Raw genomic sequence first — 20239 nt, 5'->3', positions numbered from 1 at the left:
GGTGTTGAAGCAAAAACAAATACAAGGGTCAAGACAATGATATAAATAAGCATACAGTTAACCTTAGTAGTAAAGGAAATAATCATAAAGCTTTCCCCACTGATTTAATTGTACTTAACTGGACTTAAATCTGACAGTGTGAACTATCCTGTCATCCCTCCTCTCTCTGTGCAGTGCTCATGGAGAATCCTCAGGAATCCAGAGTGCACTGTGCCAGGGCTGCAGAGGGGAAGCCTTTTCAGGAGACATTTCCACTACAGAAAGGAAAACCAGACCATCCTGGTATGAGTTCTAAATCCAAAGAACTCTACCCTCATTGTTTTTCTGGAAAGCCGGAGATCTCCAGTAGTGATTTCAGCACAGAACTGGTACTACAGACATAGACAAGGTAGAGGAAGGAAGTCAGAGCAGATTAATAATTTACTCCTGCCTCAGAGCTGTTTAGTGACACTAAATCAGCAAAAGTACTCAAAATAAAAACATTACAATATTGCACATGTTGCCAAATTACAAAGGAGTTGCCTTGGCAGCAGGAAAGTCCTTCTTGAGGTGATCTTGAGGTCATTTGTACCCCTGGTGAGGTATCTCAGCCCCCTGCACTGGAGAGATGGGCCCCCAGCAGGGCTGGCAGAACACAGGATTTGCTGATGCCTTCGCTGCTGCCACAAACACATCCTGGCCAGCAGGGCCAGGCAAACAGGGTGACACTGGTGCTGGTTTCCATCCCCTCCTGCAAGAGGGGCAGTGGGACAAGGACAGAGAGCTGGGCACAACAGCAGCAAACCCAAGAGCAGCACTGAGTGGGCAGGGAGCTCCTGACTGCCAGAGCTGGCACTTTGCCTCTGGTTACTCATCTTCCCTGGAGCTTAGCCTCGGGGAATGCAGCTCCAGGCGATTCCTAACCTGCTCCCAACACGGGTTTATGCCAGGCAAGGCAAACAGGACCCACTTCTGCACACACCTGCTCACTGTGGCTGCAGAATTGGCTGAATTGCCAGGGCTGGAAGGCAGGAGGAGGATGAGCAGCAGCAGCTCAGGGGGGTCCAAGTCAGGAATATAAAGATTCAGACACTGGGGCTTACAGCTAATGCCATTCCCTAATGCTGCTCCAGGCTGGGCTTGGCATGGCTGCTCTCACAGAGCCACCTGAGGCTTGAGGGAATAAAAGCCCATTTTTTCTGCTTTTTAAACTCTGCCCCCCTTTTGCTGTCAGGCAAGAGATGGGACCAGACCAGACCAAGAACCAGCAAAGCTGAAGGAGTTGGCTGCTCCTGCTGCTGCAGCAGCACCCATCGGTATTTCCCTGGCTCAGCTTGTGTCACCAGCCACGTTACCATGGGATACTGCCTCTCAACAGCACAGTGACGTAGAGCTGTTCTCCGGGAGAAAACAGGGGCCTGAGCTCTTGCTGCTGCCTGGAAGCACCTGGGAAGGGGCAGGACTGCTGCTGACCCTGCAGAAGCCATACTTGCCAAGGAGTCCCTGACCCAAGTCACAGGAACCAGCACAGCTCCTGCAGAGATGCTTTCCCTCATCTTTACACGATGCACAACAGTGTGGGTATAAGTGATCTGCTACAGTCACAAAAGAGCCTTAGAAACTGCATTTCTAGGATGATCACAGCCCTTATGTTAAAGCCAAGTGCTACAATTAAAAATAGACTAGCTCCACCAGTGTTTCTACAGAAAGGGATGAGCCAAGATGAGGACCACAAAATCTGGTCTAATTCAATAGCAACCAGGCCTAATCCAGGCTGAAAGACAGCATGCAAGTAGCTGTAGTTATCAGGGTAGATTTATATTGCAAAATGGGAAATGTATTTTTAGAATCGAGCCTGGTAAGTGTCACTTCAGAATGAGATCAAACTTGCCATGGCAGATCATTATGGGATTTGCAGAGCACCTTCAAACACAGGAGTCTCCTGGGGTGACTGCATGTTATACCTTGAGGGAGACCAGGCACTTTCCTGCAGGTCCAACAAGCCAAGTACAGCTGGGACTGGAAGGCCTCATCCCCAGCCGGCACCACACAGCTCAGGGCTACACCAGGCACTTGTAGAACTGCTCCAACCCAGTGGCCGAGTCAGCAAAGGAACCAGAGCACTCTCTTCTCCCCAGGGAAAGCCCCAGCAACATCCCTGTCTATGCTCCTGCCCTGCTGCCAGCCAGCACCTTGTGCTGCTCCACTTCTGCTTTGGGGGAAAAAAAACAACCCAAAAAACCAAAACCAAAAGGGCTTTATTAGCCAGCTGCTGCCTTCCACCAGTGTTAAATCCATGCAAGTTCCTACAGCTGAAAGGCAAATTAGTTTATTAAGTAACCTGCTTTACACATAGCACTGCACAGAACAGAGCAGCCACACAAAAACCAGAACACCAGCTGCTCACTTCTAGAGGCACTTCTGCACAGCTTAAAGGCTAGAAAATTGACCTTTAAGGCTAGAAAAGTACCTACACTTAATGTCATTTTCATATACATTCCCTTATCAGTTCCTTATACCCACAGTGGTCTCCCAGGGAACAGTCCTGTTCCATCTGTTGGTTGAATCACCAATGCCTCTTGCCAGTCAAGCAAAGCTTTAAAAGCAGGTAAAGGCCACAGATCTCACCTGGGGCTGCTCTAAGCTGTCACAAGTGGAGCTGTGACTGTCTCAAAGCCAGCACAGTGCCACCTCTTGCAGCCCCAAAATTTGTTTGAAAGGATTGGCCTTAAAGTTCAGAGTACTTCAGTCAGCTGGTTGAGTACTGGAGGACTGTTTACAGAGGACTGTTGCAATCATTTATCCAAGAACAGAAACCTGGGGGAACTCAAGCAGGGAACCACAGTCAGAGCTGCTGCTGCTGGTGATGGAACTTGCTCCTCAAACTACTCACCCGTTGCTATGCTGCCTTTGACAGGGGGATTTCCCTGTCTCAAGCATTTGAATGCCCATGTTCTGCCCTTTTAAAAATGGGATTAACAAGCCCAGCTTGAGTCAAAGAAAGTATACAAAACAGGCAGAGCGTGAGGCAGACTGAAGAGTGACCTTAGCCTAACACAACCCAGAGACACAGCCAGTTCTGCTCAGACACCTGTGTCTGGTATGTCTTTTCTTTGGGGCGTTTGGAGAGTGAGGAGTGGGCTAGAAAAATACAGTGTAAGCATAATGCATAGTCTTATATGGGGTAGAGTCTTAATAAGGGCTGCGTGTTGGGTATGACCCTCTCTTCTTCCCCTCTGCAGTCAGATGTGCATGTACCCAACTGCACCCCTGGCTTCACACCAGCCTCCAGCTGGGCCTCCAACACCACTTTCCATATTCCTCCTACCATCCTGTGCTCCATCTGTGCTCACAGTTCAGCTCTGTGTTACTCATACTGCTTTGTAGCTTTCATCATGTCCTTTTCTGGCTTTTCATGTTCCTGTAGTCAAGAAAATCAGGACCAGAGAAATGTCAAACTACACTTTGTAGAAGATGGAATCAAACACTCTTGTCATTTTAAGAGAACCCAGACATTTAGTTCAGTTTTTGCTTACATTTCAGAATTTGTAACTTAGTCAGGGAAGAAAGCATTCAACTGTGTCTTTTAAACAACAATCTCACCTTTAACACAGAGATAAATACAAAACACATTGAGAGGACACATCTTAAAGGAGACATTCATAGCCATGATCAGGGAAAATGTGCGAAGTCTTTACAGCTGCTTCTCTGTGCTCTTAATCCACACATGCAGAACAGAGAGATACCTGAGGTGACAACAGAAGGGACATCCCCAGCCACCTTTCCCATTCTCTTGGAAACAAAGCCACAAACAATCCCAGAATTTCTATTTTTGAAAAGTGTTTACTCACGTAGTTTAAATAAATTAATTTGCAAACAAAAATTAAAACTACAGTATACTATAGTTCGAATAAGATGATTAGAACAACTACAATACAGGGATTTCTTGCTGCATAAGTTTCATTACTTAATGCATATAATCTGGAAAATGTCAAAATCAGTTATATTTCTATGGAAAGGGAGTAACAGCAGTTACTTGTACATGACAGCTAACTGAACTTATAGTACAGGTTTCCTGACACATGCATTTCCTGAGTGAACCAAACAATATATATAATTTCTTTTTAAAAATGAAGAAATAATTGACAGTCAAAGTAAGTAACTCATGACATCTAAGCAACATAGGTCTCTTTAAACAAAGAAAATTTTAGAACAGCTTCAAAAGAAAAATGAAAGCTTTGCTATAAAGTACAGAAATTTGTTACTGTCAATTATACAGTACACATTTTGGAAAAAAAAGTATGAAGCTGGCCAAAAAAGCTCAAATCAATCCTAAAAAGGTCAGGTTGTGTGTTTGCCATGAAGCACAGTGGGTCGGCAGCAGAGCTGCATGTAGTGCACTGGTCCTTTCTGGTGGACACAGAGGGAAAAGGAGAGGGAGGAAGGAGATAGCAGAGACCAGTAATCACAGCCCCTAGGATCTGAGCCCAGCACAGCCCCAGCTCTCCCAACAAACTGCCAGCTGTGCCCAGCTGCCCAGGGATGCAGGGACACAGGCACACATCCCTTGGCTACCAGGCTCCACCTCTGTTCCACGTGTGGCCCAGATGTACATTTGCAGCTGGCAGAGGGGTAAAGGCCAGGCCTGCAGCCCCCCACCAGTCAGCAGGGGGTAGGCTGAGCATCCCCCAACAAGCCCCTCTCAAGCTGGGACTGCAGCCAAGTCACAGACTGCTCCCCACACACGTGCCCAGGTGCAGCCACCTCCCCCCTCACCCACCCCCCAAACAGCAAGGAATAGAACAAGACTCATCTTTCAGGTCTGTTCATGTTTAACATTGGAAAAACCCTCACAAATGTCACTAATGCTAAATAAAGAGAAGTCTTAGCACAAAGGGAGAAAAAAATCCTTAATCTAGACTAAGTTGCATATTCGAAGAGTCTGGTAAATATTCTCCTCATAACCAGATCTTAAGTACAGTCCTACCAAAAAGACATTTTAAGAAATCCTTCTTACCTACCTTTCAACATGGTTAAAGCACAACTTTATGCCATCATAATTTGCATTAGCTTTGTTTAAAAAGCATTTTAACTATTCTAAGAACTCAGTATTTTAGATTAAAAGATTTTTCTACCATTTCCATCCCACGTTCTTCTCCATCCAGAACTACTCTACACATCCAATTGCTGGATGTAACACACTATGACCATGCTACTCTCTAAACATTCTAAATGTTTTCAATAATAAAGATAAATAGAAAAGAGTTAATATACATGTTATATTTTACAATGTTTTCATCCAAGCTGTAAACTAATGTTCTTTGAACTATTTACCCTCCATATACAAAAAGAATGAAACAGCTTTCAAACACTGTGGGCATCTGATTCAAAACCATTGAACTGAAGGCATCGAAGTTCACTCTGCAATACTTCCTTCACCTCTTCAGAAGCAGTTATGAACTAAAAAAAAAAAAGCAGGAGGTCTCCCCCTTCTCCCCCAATTCCTTTGATTTCCAGACTTTTCTCGATAAAGAGGGATTTAGCCGTTGTAACAAAAAAACCAAAAAAATTCTTCATCTTAATGCAAACCAGCAAAGCCCAGAAAATACGAAAAACGGTTTAAAAATGAGAATCGCTTAGCTTATCAGTTTCCTGCAGTCCTTGGGAACACCTGTGTTAGTCGAGAGGCCCTTGGAAAATGAGCCTGATGTAACCCTGCTCACCAGCCAGCTGATGCGCACAGAAGGGACAGGCTGCGTGAAAAGTGTGAGTACCGTGAGGAAGAGGAATTTGGGACCAATATGCAGTTGTCTTTTCCGAGCACACGTGTCCACACGGGCTGAATGCGTGAGTGGGAGGCCCGGCATCCACATAAAATCCCGCCTCACAGCCGAGCCACAGAGGCACGTAGGGGCCGACGGAGCGGCACATGGGGCACTCGCGGTCCTTGCCGTCCCTCTCCTCTTTGTTCCCCCAGTTGTGGTAGCCGTGCACGTGGCCGCAGTTCAGGTACACCCACGGCTGCTTTTCGTCTACCACATCTTTTCTCTTCATGCTGGGGAAGGCCAGGGTGTTGAAGCCCACGGGGCACTGCGGCCGGGCCGCGTTGATCTCCTGCCTCAGCGCCTCCAGGTGCTTGACGGTGGGCGTGCGCGAGAGCCCCTCGGCCGTGCGCCACAGCAGCGTCGCCCCGCACAGGTCGATCAGGGAGCCGTCCTGCAGCTGGTTCGTCTCGTTCTCCACCTTGACATGGACATTAAGGTCACATTAAGTGAGGAAAGCTCCTCTCCCATCTGAACTTCCCTCTACTCCATCCCTATAGCACTACTGACTGTGTGGCTTGAAATGTGTAAGGAGTAGCGCAAGCCTGGTTTAGTCCTCCATCATATTTTAGACTGTTTTCTGAAAACACACCTTTAGATGTGGCTTTCCACTCCTCCAGTTAGAACTCTTAGCTAAATATGTTATTTAAAGTGTTCAGTGTAGCATTTCTTTTTGGAGAAACACTCCAAGTCACACCAAAAGTAATTATCTCCTGAAAATGTCACCAATGCTTTGGAAACAAGAGAAAGAGGGGAAACTCAGAATGTCAATATGGAAATGAATATCCAAAATTATAACTGTTCTTCATTATTCTATAAAAAAGGAAAAGTGGAAAAAACTTAAAAGCATAACCTCACAAGGGAGAATCAGGAAAATACTTTCAGAACATGCACAGGCCTAGGACAGTTTGCAGAAGTACAGAGTAGATTGGGAACTCAATTTAGAAGAGCAGCCCAGATGTGCAATTAAGTACTAGTTTGTGGATAAACCCAGTCAGTTATTCAGGTTGAGCAAGACACCTTTGTGCACACAGACAGACATATAAAAGGCAGTGTAACTAACTGCAGAGGTGGCAACTACATTGAATTCCAGAAGATTCCAGCTCTATGCCCAAACTATACCCCCTATGACTGCACCATTTTGAACAGGTTGCATAAAACACTGGTCACTCCTCTCACCATTTTTCCCCTCTGTTGAGCTGATCTGGTTTCACGGAGGCTGAACACATTCCCACACACAGAAATCTCTCTCCACACCCCTGGCTTTGAGTCTTCAGTGAATCCATTACGAGGATGCATAACAAGAACTCCATTTGTTGTTAGTCCATCCATTTGCCCATCTGATGTCTTCCACTTTGCAGCTTTCTCCTAAAAAAATTACATCAATGAGAACTTTTAATTTGGCTGAAGTGGAGCTATGAATTAGTTCAAAAAATAAGCCTGCACTAAACTTTTAAAGGAAAAAAGAAAATGTTCCCTTACCCCAAGAAAAATGTTTTTTGAGGAGTCAAATCCTGCAGCATATATTCTTGCTGTAAAGGGAGGGTTACGTTCACATATGATTCTGCAGGCAAACCTTGATATAGTGCTCTGCACTGACTGTGTATCTGAATTACTCTGACTCCCAGGAACTGTGTCTGTTACTACGAAGTCTATAGGACTCTCCGTTGACCGACCAATCTGGAAAGGGATTAAGAAAAAACTGATCAGAAGTTTGGTTTTGGGTCTAGGAATATTCAGATTCAAAGGACTTAAAAGCAATGATATAAAAACCATGACGTTACAGTTTGAAGCATTCCTGACCATCAATCTATCAATTTAGGTTTCCAAAGCCTCATCTGAATTGATGAATTATTCTGCCTTCAAATGATCAAAGTTATTCTGAAAGCTGAGTACAGCCAAATGAAGGAAGGAGAAATAAAATGATGTAATTAACTCATTTCTGAGATGATTTCCCATTCAAGGCCTTTTCATCAGAGAGGTTACACTCAGGTCAGGCAGACCAGCTGCAGCAGCACCAAAACAGCCAGGGAACAGCAGTTAGAGGGAAGACAAGTGACATTCAGTCACTTTGCATGCCCAGAACATTCTAAACAGTGCCAGACTTAGTCAAGGTACAGATGTACAAAAATCAGATTAAGTGAGCTGTCTCTTCAGTTCTGCTGGGCACTGAGAGGCAGCAAACCTTTTGTGAAAGGCCAGGTAAAAGCTGGTTGTTCTGGTAGAATGTAACATTTGACTATAATCAGATTTTCTTGGTAGCTCTGCCTCCTTTTCTGGCTGCAAGGAACCCTGAGTTTTGCAGTCCCACACAACTGCACTGAGTTTGGCAGAACTGCATGGGTATCACTTCTTTTCCAGTCAGCTCATCCTGTCCTTTTCCTTACAAAGTAAGAAGAAAAGTAATAACCCTTTCCCAAACATCCACATAGATGGGTTTAAAGCCCCCTTACACACTACTATTCACTCACTTCCAGAGCTCTCAGGCTCTTTGAAAATAGGTGGTTACACTAAGACTGATTAACTGCTGAGCAAAAGACCCAAAACCTTGAGGTGCTTTTTGGTGAAGGCTGCAGAGCTTTCACGAGACTAAAACTGCTTTGTCAGAATGTCTTTTTCTATTGCTTCTTAGGCAGGACAACCCGTGAGTACACAGGGACTGCCAGGGGCGATTTCAGAGCAGCACACATGCCAAAGCATGCCTGAAGAGAGAACACTCACACACACAATAGCTTATGCTGCAGTGATTTCATTACAGTCCTTTTGCTCTGTTTTAAGTATTTGCAGTTGCAAAGCAGCTTCCTCCACCACTTCCCAACACCTCCCACCTCCTTAGATCCTGCAGTGGCGTCACAGCTAAATGCTGTGACAGCAAAACTCCTTGCCATAAACTAGTGGCAACAATGAGGGGAAAAAAAAAAAGTCTACACAAGATCACAGCCTGGGAACCAAAGAGAACAAAGCACACACTGAAAAAAACCCCAAAAACAAAACCCTTCCTTTTGAGAAAAACAGGAAACAATTATAAGATATGAGGGCACACCACAGCTGCAAATGTGTTTGTGGTCCCTTCTCATACACACAGGAACTGCAGCAAAGTTGTTGAGAACTGCCAGCATCAGCACTGAGGCTCCTCTCTTCACATCTCCCAGTGCTTTAGACACTTCTGGATTTGCTTAAAGAAGTTCAGAGCATTTTTCATATTAGTTGTGCCAAAAGCTTTCCCCTGTTTCCACACTGTATTTCTTCTATCCCGTCTCCAACTGGCTGATCCCAAATCCCTTTGTAAATGCCAGAAGCAAAGTTCCAAGTGCTTAAAGAGAACGGTGCCCTTTATTCTTCATTTTGCAAGGAGGGACCAGGAGACAGGTTATGTGACTTCCAGACCAGCAATCAAAGGCAAAACCATAATCTTGTGCATTAGTCACAAAAACCCGCAACTTTCACCTTTGCCCAAGTCTAAAAGTGATGCACAGACACACAGTCCTGTTCACAGGATGGCCTTGGGAATGAGCAGAATTAAATTGCTCTGAATAGTGAGTGCAGAAGCTGACACACACAAACTTTTGGGTCTGAGGGGAAAGCCTGCTGAGAGAATACCTTGTTTGAAGCTACCAAAAGTAAGAATACACTTACACATTTACTTCACATACCTGGAACATATCTGTGTTGCTGTCATGTGTATATTCAACTACTACTGTCTGGGCCCGAGACAAAGTGTAAGATATGCTGTGTTGGTCCTTATTACTTATTGCCTATGGAAAAATGCCAAATATTATTGAACCAATGCACAATAATTCTACAGTATATAGCAGCAAAGCAGACAATAGATACGTATATATGTATATAACCAGGTTCTTGTGCTAATTAATGCATTAAGGGAGATAGTTGTTAATGACACACCTGTAGTTAAACTTCACAAAACCCAGTCCTGGCCATTAAAAAAAAAAAAACCTGCAGGATTGATTCAGCAACAGACCAAACTGGTCTCTTCAGCAGCACATGCTGCAACTAAACACACATAACCAGGGCATATTATTAGTCATGTTTTGTGTTAAAGCAATGCTGGCCTGAACACAAAAGGACAAAAAAACCAAATGCAAAGGCTAAAACTGAATGTAACACCTATGTGGCCATGTCAGCGTGACCTTGGCCAACAGCAAAATGAGGACAAAAACCTAAGGACTGCAGTCTAAAAATAGGATTTAATACTAAAATCAGTAATGACTGATTTAAGCTACACAGACAAAAAAGTGGTAGTAAAGGGGGTAAAAAGGAGAAACTTAACACAGGTTGCAGAAGCCATAGCAAAGGTTTCAGTTTGTTAGTTTAGATGCTCATTCTGCAATTACCTACTAGGAACTGAAACAATTCTGAAGAGTGCTGCTCAGCAGCACTCACAAGACCATAAAGAATTTGCTAAAGCAAATGTTCTTTTCAAAGATCTCCTATGAACATAATTCTACTACAAAAATTTTGGTTAGAAAAATGCTTTTGATTTCAGAATACTTCATGGCATTCCCCAAATTTAGGGTCAATATCCTGAAGTGTCAAGATGGTCTGGGAATTGAACACTTAACACTACCGCATTTGTTTAAAGACCTGATCTTGTCGCTGGCAATTTCTAAACAACCACTAAGCATCCTCAAATTGCATTGTTTTAGCAGAAATGCTCCATTAATTGCATGCATAGACACTTGAATAGCCACAATACAGAAATATTTCATGGTAATACCTTAGTTATAACATACTAGTTTTGACATGAAATACAGTTCAACTTCAGGGCCTAAGCCTTTCCTTTACTGCTTCTTAATAGCAACTCTGCTTACAAGCTGTATGAAATATGCCCTGCAAAACCCACCTGTCCTGATCCCTGGGGAGCTCCTACCCATTGGATGGAGCAGCAAGTACATGTGGAGCTTTGGGAGCTTTGGCAAAGAATCACTAAAGTCAGCTTCACAGGAAGCAAAGTTCGTCCTAAAGCTCGAGTGAGTGCAAAACCACAAAGTCTAGAACAGATGTCTGTAGTAAGTTTGGAAGGAAAACAAAATAGAAAGTGTTTTCTATGACTGGCCTGTGCCCAGAACATGTTCCCAAATGTTTTTTTGTTTTTTTGTTCTGGCCATGGCAAGGACCAGGCACCAAATCTTCTTTGCTGAATTGTTTCTTGCTAACCCTGACAGGTACCAAAAAACCTTGGATAAACATAAACCATTCTTTTCACAGTCAGAACTGTATGCTGTTTACACCATTTCATAACAGCTCTTCACAGTGCACTAGGAGAAATCAGACAGACTTAAGCAGAGAAATGGAACTCACCTTTGCTGCTTGAGGGGTACAGGCAATATGCACAGTGCTGGGTTTCACCCCATTTGCCTTGGGCCTTTTAAATAAAGCAAACCTACTTTTCCTTCTTCCTCTATCTCCATTTGGGAGAGACCCATTGTACCTATTGAAAAGCACAGAGAAAGAACAATGTCCATCATTCCTGTATTACTTAGCTTCTCATGAGATACAGACCCACAAGAACCTTCATTCACATTTCAAGCACCAAGTGTTCTTAATTAGTAGTGTTACTACTTACAGATTTTCAATTAATCATATTTAAATCCAAGAACTGATTAGCACAATATTGAAACATGTCCACAGAATTATAGCACAGAAAACCCTCAGACTCTTATACACACTTACCCCAATACAATCAATTCACCATATTTGACTGGTGCTTTTGATGGATGATTTTCTTGATCAGGAGAAAACATGAGCTTAGCTAATGACTTCTTCTCAAATTTCAGGTCTCTGATCAAGAGTTGTGGCACACTTTGTTCATTATTTCCTGTAAAAATAAAACCAAAATTAAGTGTAAGAGATAACACCCTTATCTATCAATTACACAAACTTGCACATCTGATATAGTAGTATTTTGTGTTTTCCATGTTTTGATTTTGCCTGAAAAATAATTTAAACATATATATGAAACCACATGAATGAAGGTGTAATTGCCTTGAAGAACTACCAGGTCACAAAAGAAACACATTTAGAAATTTCCATTATGGTCTTAAAACATCCACATTTGTTTTCCTCCATGCCAGTTTTTTAGAATAAATGATACATAACTTCATTTATTATATTACGTTCAGCTATTAAGTAGAACCAGATTGGCATTAAATTAAAAGAAAAAAACCCACAAAGCAAGACCAGCCCATTAGCTAGAGAGGCAGAAGTTTTCATGGGAAGTGCCTGATTCAGAGCTTTCCAAGAAGTTTCTGGATTTGCAGATATAAGGAAGTTGTATAACAATTTGATACTGAGTCTACCATAAAAGATTAGGGTGTGTAATGTGATCTCTCATGTTTAGCCAGACACAAAAATGATATAAACATCTGTTTGAAGGAGATTTCCTGAGGGAATTCCACATAACTCCTAATGAAAACAGTCTTGAAGTGCATTTTTTGCCTCAGACTTCTGCTTTGAGGAACAGTTCATATTGTATTTTTCCCAGCTTCTCATTAGTTGCATTTCCAGACATTTTTGACCTGTGCAGCTCATCTCTGACCTTCCTCTAGAGAAAGCCTACCCAGCAGAGCACTTGATTGATAAAGAGTAACACGGATGAGAGCCTGTTGGAAGCTTTCTTTAACAGAAATAAGAACATTCCTCTGGTCCTTCCAGGTAAGTTTGCACACCAACTCAAAGAGCTACTAATCTTTTTTAGCACTGATAGTTAACATTCTGCCTTCTGTGCAAGTGCACTTTTTGACCCACACAGCACTTCTTGAACCCTGTCATCAACTTTGATCACAACAACAATGTTGCATCTCCACTTTCTTCTACCTTAACTAGACCATAGTTATTAGCACAAAAGATGTCATCATGCAGATTTTATCTACCCCCATCTTATGTTGTAAGAACAGAGAAAAGGACATGGCAGTGCTTGACAGCCTGCTCACATTTGTTCAGAAGCTGAGGCAAAGATCCTTTACTGACCTTATCTCTGCACCCTCTCCCAGTCTTTGTTCCTTCACGGAGAAGCTTGGCCTTCAATATGTTTTCTCAAATCTACCAGCTTCATATTCAGCATGCATATGTTGACTGCCATCTGCAATCAGCTCACAGTGCTCTCTAAAAACTCAAGTTTGCTCCTTCATGCTATTCCACGTATTTGGGAGGGCTTCTCACAAACACTGGTAAAAACATCTCACAGTCCTCAAAATGTCTCTGTTTCCAGCAGAACACAACCAGGACGCTAAATAGAAACCATTTTTTTTTCTTCTCCTTTCGTTTCTCATTTTCCAAATCTCTTCTCCTTTTTGTCAAGTCCGTAGATTTCACAGTACTTGAAACAAGTTAACTGCAGCTTGTCTTTGTGGCTAGCACACATGTGACATTATTACAAGAGCACCCTGACCCACTGAGAGATGAGTGCACTGCAACAAAGCTGATGGGCACGACACTGCTGTGAAGTGTCTGTCTCCCATCTCCAGGACAGTGACACCAAGCTATTCCTGCTGCTTGGGAAGCAGCAAGCACTTTCACTACGCAGGTCCTGGTTCAAGCCTTAGGGTACCAATCACTCAGCTGGTGCTGAAAGTGCATCTTACTAATCCAACAGTCCCCCCTGTCACACAGGAATAGAGGCAGTGGCACAGGAGTCAAGGAATATTGTTTGCTCCAAAGCATCTCTAGATTGCTGACCCAAGTGTAGCAGTAACTCCCCTGGGATTGTGAGGTTACTGTTGTAGGTTTTGCCTTTGAAATTCTAAAATAAAGACGTTAAAGCGAACCCATCACATGAAAATGTGACCTTAAATCTTTATGATGCCAGTAGTTACATCAAAGTGGAGATTTACTGATTTGATAAAGATCCCCACAATATTAACTGTGTTCATAATTTTCACGTCTTCCAGGGTCCTCCTTGCCTCACACTCAGCTTTGGAGTGCCATACTCTCTGAAACTCTGTGCCTGTGAACACACCTCAGGGCTGCTTTACTGATGTTAGTACTGAACTATACAGATCTTAGTGTTTCATAGTGCTCAGTTCTTTAGACACATTTCCCTTCTGAGGTATCTCTACTTAAGTGAGTAAAAATCTTCACAATTTATCTGTATCTAAAAATAAGGATCTATTTTCTATGATGTATTTTTATTATCAACTTCAGCATTTGTTTTATTTTAAAATCTTCTTGTATTATAGTTGCTTGTATAATTGTCTTCTAAAAGAGCTCATGTTCTCAACTCCTCCCCCCATGATTAACCTGTTTTCTCCTTGAATATTGACCTCCTCAACAGCTTCTCCCCTGCAAGTCAGTCTTCCTCACATACAACTAATTTCATCTTGGCCAACAGTTGTCCTTTGCCTTGACATTTAACAACTCACAAGAAATACTGCCATGAAACCTACAGCAGTGCCTATTAGGAAACAGCACAGGACTAGGAAACACCATGACACAGTAACCAAAGATTTAAATAGTATAACCCCACATTACTGTGTTAGATAAAGAGCTAATCCTTTCACTTAGACAAAGTAGGAAGGCAAACATTAAAAATAACTTTAGCCATTAGTACAAGAACAGGTTTAGGGTGGCTTCTCCTCTTCCTCTGTTCACCCAAGTGAACAATTTTAGTGGAAAACTAAAAAAAAATAATCTCTCAGTCTGAGTCAACTTCAGAGTCTCATAAAAAACCCACATGAACAGTTAAAGGAGACTGTAAAGCATTACCTGAACAAGTGGCCAGATAACTGTGCAGAAATGATAAAAGGGGTCAGCAGTTCCCAGGGACTATAGTTCAGCTGCTCTTTAAAAATTTTTCTTTTGCTTTATGTTTAAAGGAATCCAGTCAAATTTATTTTGCACGTGATGGAAATCCACTTATCAGACTTAAGGAAGGTTTGAGTGTTAGGAATCTAGAACCATCATTAATAACACAGCTTGCTCATCCACTTTCAAAAGTCTGGCTTGAATGCTTGATTTTTTTTTGGGAAATACATCTCAGAACCTTTATGAGCTTCAGACACCACTTTCACAACTACTAACACCCCCAGATTACTTCAACTCAAGCACATACAAAATTCAGCACTCCTAAAAAAATAATCAGTCCAACATACACACTACTTCTCATCCACTGTGATTTGCCTGGTGCACTGTACTCCAGAGGAAAATATTTTTGTTCCTAGATACAACACAGATCACTTATATCCTTCCAATGAGGCCCTGAAGACCAGTCCAAGGGAAATTTCATGTCTGCAAATAAAATTCAAGTGTTGTCCTACTAGAGATGAGTCTAATCCACCACGTGATAACATCTCCACTCCTGAAACAGAGCGGGCTTATGGATCATTTAAAGCTGAGTGGAGAACTTACAAGAAGGAATGCTGTTGAATAGAAAAGATGGATCCACTAAAATATATAATGGGCCTTCTCTTGTAGTATAACCTGACCAGTTTTTATTCCTAGAGTAGTACTACAGGAGACTTCTTCAGAAAGTTAGGAAAGGCCAATTAAAGACAACTTGGCTCTGAAGTGCCATTATATAGCTAAGGAACCAACTGTTTGAACAAAATACATGCAAGTTACATTTTTGCAGCAGCATTTCCAGACATCAGCACAACAAGCTTCCTTGGAGCAAGCTCTCAACAACAGACTGTTAGAAACTCCTCCAAGAACCCTCAACACTGCTAAAGAATAAGACGTCAATTACAAGATCCCATCTCATCCAACGTTCTTCCAAAAATCAGAACTGGCAGCAGTACACTTTTCATGTCAAGATCTCTGCTTCTGCCAAAGAGAAGAGACTGAAACCTGAAAACCCTTACCTTTGCACAATACTGTATTGTGGATTTGAAAAGATTTTGTGAAAAAAGCAACTTGAATGGCTAAAAGTGTTATTAATTGTTTGCAGCTAGTACGACAATGGGTACCAGTTAAAATCCTTCAGTATCAAAAATAGTAAGAACTCATGAACAGGTAATACCTTTTCATTCTTAACACTGATTCTCCTGGGGGTAGCAGAAAGTTCAATGAGGATAACTTGCTCAATACTGTCACATGCAACTGTTTTCAAGGATTGAGAAGTGATAAGAACTAAACTGAGAAAAGCATTTAAAGTTCATTTGAGGAATGTAAATCTGGTTTCTTACAAGCCTTCCAGTTCTGCAGTACTCACTCAAGACAATGACTCACAGAAGGCAATGACTGCTATAGCACAGAAAGCAAGCCACAGATTTCTGACTCCATTCCAGCAGAAGGAAGAGTCATATCGTTGTAGACTCTCTTGCCTCATGCAAACACTGGTCTCTGCACCCAGACTATTGCCTGGGAAGACCTCACAAAACCACACTTCAGTGAAAGTGAGCTCTTAACCTCATGTACTCTGAACACATCATTTTCCATGGGGACAGAGACAAATTGAATTTCAGTTGGTTTTTAACTATCAGCTCTAGCTTACCAGTCATCCTCAACCATTCAGCTGTCTTTCTTGCTCACAGACTCCCTCACAACTAGTCTTTAGTTGCTTCAGCAAGTCTTCAGATTTTGTTTGCAGTAAGGCAAAGCACCCTGTGAATAAGTTTGCTATTTTGTAGACCAAGTACAGCTTCTGGAATTGCAGCAAGAATAGCAGTATCTTAATGGTTAAAATGGGGCAGGGGGAGGGGAGAACATAAATTCAATGAGCCCAAGCAGAGATTCATTAAACACTCGGCTGCAAGCTAAAAATACTAGAATAAAAGTCTCTTTGTAATAAATTACCGTCATTTTCTAAACACAGAGCCAGCATTATAGGCTGCTAGCAACTGTAGCTAGTGCCAGACTAGCCCTTTTCTAAAACACTGCATAGAAAACCACTTTCACAGTATAGCAAGAAGTCCTCTGTCAATGAGTATATTAAAATAAAAATATGCTGATTCAGATGCAACAAATGGGGATTTTCCCCTCCATTTTTATAATATTATCTTTATGTTCTTTATCTACATATTTTAAGGTTTGGATTTTTCTTTGGCTTTTAGAAATAAAGCACAAGACATCTTATGTATTGATGTTTTTGTTCTTATACTATTTGCAGTTCTCCATTGACTACCCTTGCAATTCTCACATCCAGCTCTTCCCCCAGGTATGCAGTGACAGAACAAGAGGCAACAAACGAGCTACAACAGAAACATCCCCATTAGCTATTATGGGGGGGAAAGCCTCAATCCACAGAGGCTATGAGATCTCCATCCTTGGAGATCAGCTGCATGTGGCCCTGAACAGCCTGGTCTAAGGCAGTCCAGTCCCCTTTTGAGTCCAGGGGCTGAACAAGACTACCTCCCAACCCTAAATTATTCTAGGAATACAATTAATTTTAGGAAGCCCACACAATTTTATCAAGTGACTAGAATATGCACTTTGGGGGGCACTTTTGACCAATTAGACATAAATTATAAGTAACTCCATTAGCAATGAAACAAGATTTTGTCCTTATCCCTCCAGATTTACATGTTACTGTCTATAGCTTTATTTGGATTTAAAACCCCCTACTGCAAACAAGCAATTCACATTGAATAGTGTGACAATACACAAGTAGGACCCAAGTTTGCCAACATGCATTTACACATTTAAGTTCTTTATCACTCCCATTTCCACTAGGCAAGTTTCCTGCAACTGCAAGATCAGAAACCAAAATCCTCTGAATACATGTACAGTATTTCAGCACTGCACATTCTCTTCTATGGTTACATCTCACCACTTCAAAGGAAAAAAATCTTGATTTCTAGATTTAAACAGACAGAATAACGAAGTTAAAAAAGTCTCTAGGAGACAAACAAGCTGTACAGAATACTAGTCTCTTGAGAAGAATATATCTGCAAGCATGGAAAAAGGAGGAGACAATAAGTAATCAGAGAGAAACAAAAGAAAAAAACCCAAAAAACCTCAACCCAAAACCCCTCAGTAATTCCCAACAGACTGACTTCTTATTTGAGTGTGTGTTCCCACCAAGTCCAGGTTGCCAGGTTTCACAAACATAATATTACTGATCTCCACGGGTGAGAGCAACAAGGAATCAGCTCCTTGCATCACTATGTTTCTGAAAGCTGAGACAAAGGTTGAGAAATCACTTTCTTCTATATGATGGGTGAAGTAACTTCCACCACTGGAAAGTTATTCTCCTTTAACTCTTTGTCCTATCAATCTTTTTGTAAGCTTGCATTAAAACAGTTTTTACTGATCACTGGGTAAAAAAAAAAGCATGTGTTTATCAACCATAGTTTTCACACTTCTCTAAGTTTCCAGTTAAAAACAAGCTCATGTTTCCTTCACACACACACAACTGCAATTTTAACATCAACAGGTTTTAGACTTCACTTTTAAGATCACCCAGATTCTGTTTACAGTCTGCATCCTTCACTACAGATGCACAGGGAAGGTACAGTGATGCAGCTGCTAGTGCAATTTAAATGCCTATCACTTTAGATCAATAGCCATACACTACCTTTCTAAGGCAGGATAATTAATTTCCTTCTTTCTAGAAAAGGGAGCTTTTGAGCATCAAAACACCCAAGAATAAGCCTTGGGCATGTAGAGTATCAGTCCAGCCTTTTGCTTTAGTATGGCTTGTTATTTCTTTAGTCTATATTGCACACCTTTTCTTTTGTAACTCAGAATACCTTAGTCATCCCCTACAAACACACAAGTGCCTTATCATATGAAAGCATCAAAAACAACGTGGCCAAGCTGTGAAATGAGCAAGCAGCTGATCCAGCACAGGACACCAACCATAAAGCCAATGCAACAGCTATCTGCTACTACAGCTTGAGAACATCTGTAAAAATCTCAATAGAGTTTTTTCATTGTCATAAACAGAGTGAAAGCATCTTTTTACCATGGACATCTGTCATTAGCAGGCTGGTCATACTGGAAACAAGTCATGCAAGAGTCAGAGCACACACACACAGAAAAGCCCATTGTCTGCAGACACTTTCAAATGGGCATTAACTTGATACACAGGAGGAAATCTACTGTTTTGCTCCAAGGCTATGGCAATCTTTTTCCAGTCTAAGGAACAGCAGTTTTGGTTGAATTGGCATCAAGCATTCTGCCTCAAGTTCTGTTCCAGCTTCAGAAGCAAGTCTGAGAAGTTCTCAGCAGTTTCAGGAAAGGCAGGAACAGTGCCTTGAGGACAAATAACCTTGCTCATTGAACAAGGGAAATATTTTAGAACAGAACCTCTATTATAGACACCTACATGAAAATCTGTACTTTATGAGAGTATTCAAAAACAGCATTCCTCTTTAGAAGACAGAAAAAACTCACCTAAGTACAGGGGCCCGATTTCAATCAAACCTCTGCTAACTTCAGTTCTCTTATTCTGAACTGCCATTGATGACATGAGAAAGTGGTTGGGTGTATTAAACCTGGAAGATTTATGTAACCAATAACGATCCACTCCAAACGACTGACAAAAATCAATTCTGAAAATACTCCCCTGGAAAAAAAGTCCAGAATTTTTTTCAGTTATGAAAAGTAACAGCTGATCCTCCCCTGAGGAAACCACGATAACCTCCTACGGGTTATAAATGATGTAATTCAGACTGCGTGTGGGAAGCCAAAAACATTTGTCTTTTAGCACAAGGTGTCTATTTTAAAGCTGTCACTGCAATATTATCTGTATCCTTAATTAGCTGAGAAAGTTCTTCACCAGTTAACCTGCTCCATTTACACGCAGTCTGAACCCCCTTGCCACCCATCTCCCCCACATCAGATTTTGGATATAGCAGTGACAACACGTGGAGCCTCACATGGAGCTCAGTCCCTCCGACACAAGGGACAAACACCACAGCTTGTCCTTGCTCCATCAGCTGAACTACCTGTCAGAGTTACTCACACAAGCTACTCCATAAGATTAATCTGCAACTTTTTTCATGAAGTTTTGGCTGCACTTGCACTTTGCCTGTTAGTATAAACTCTGTGTGCTATGCTGAAAAAAGTATACTTTTATTTCATTTTTATTTCACTCAGATTATCAAATGAAGTTTATTTATAACCTGTAACCCCTATGAAAAAAACATAAAACAATACTGAATAGAGGCATGCTGGGAGAACATCAGGTGTTCATTAGCCACAGCATAGCTATTTGTATCTTCAGACAGTGCCTTGCAAAGTACAAGCAGGAAAGAAAAAAACTTCATACAATACTGGTACAGAAGTATAGTTCTGCTGTAGAGAACTCTACAGTTAGAAACATTTAACATTCTCTCCACTGCTTCAGACAAATGACACAGTATTACCTTAAAAAAATAAAAACCCCAGCAGTTCCAACTTTCACTTTGAGTCAGTCATAAAAGCAAAACTTCCTAAAAGTCTAGACCAAAACAGAGGCATCTTATTTTTACACAAAGCAATGGAACTTTTCAAGCTTTGATCACTGAATCCAGGAAAATCTACTGTCTGATGCACCTGCA

The 20239-nt window shown here is 41.7% G+C and overlaps 1 protein-coding gene across 5 annotated transcripts in view; it reads right to left on the bottom strand.

Moving 5' to 3' along the window:
• Positions 1-3475: 3475 nt before the first annotated feature.
• Positions 3476-20239, bottom strand: part of PELI1 (pellino E3 ubiquitin protein ligase 1) — a 43192-nt gene continuing 26428 nt past the window's right edge. For 4 of the 5 annotated variants that reach the window (XM_085054329.1, XM_085054330.1, XM_085054332.1 and 1 more), the window contains 6 exons: positions 11493-11637; positions 11121-11250; positions 9455-9556; positions 7284-7481; positions 6981-7169; positions 3476-6222 (listed from right to left, as the gene is read on the bottom strand). In XM_085054329.1, the coding sequence (XP_084910455.1) occupies positions 5656-6222; positions 6981-7169; positions 7284-7481; positions 9455-9556; positions 11121-11250; positions 11493-11637 (1331 nt within the window). In that variant the 3' untranslated portion in view covers positions 3476-5655. Of the gene's footprint in view, positions 6223-6980; positions 7170-7283; positions 7482-9454; positions 9557-11120; positions 11251-11492; positions 11638-19091; positions 19264-20239 lie in introns of all 5 variants that reach the window. The other variant, XM_085054328.1, reaches the window with a different exon arrangement.

The sequence above is a fragment of the Lichenostomus cassidix genome, chromosome 3 (genome assembly GCF_008360975.1).
Source record: "Lichenostomus cassidix isolate B80296 chromosome 3, HeHo_3.0, whole genome shotgun sequence".
Classification (NCBI taxonomy): Eukaryota; Metazoa; Chordata; class Aves; order Passeriformes; family Meliphagidae; genus Lichenostomus; species Lichenostomus cassidix.
This window is presented reverse-complemented; position numbering and strand designations above follow the sequence as displayed.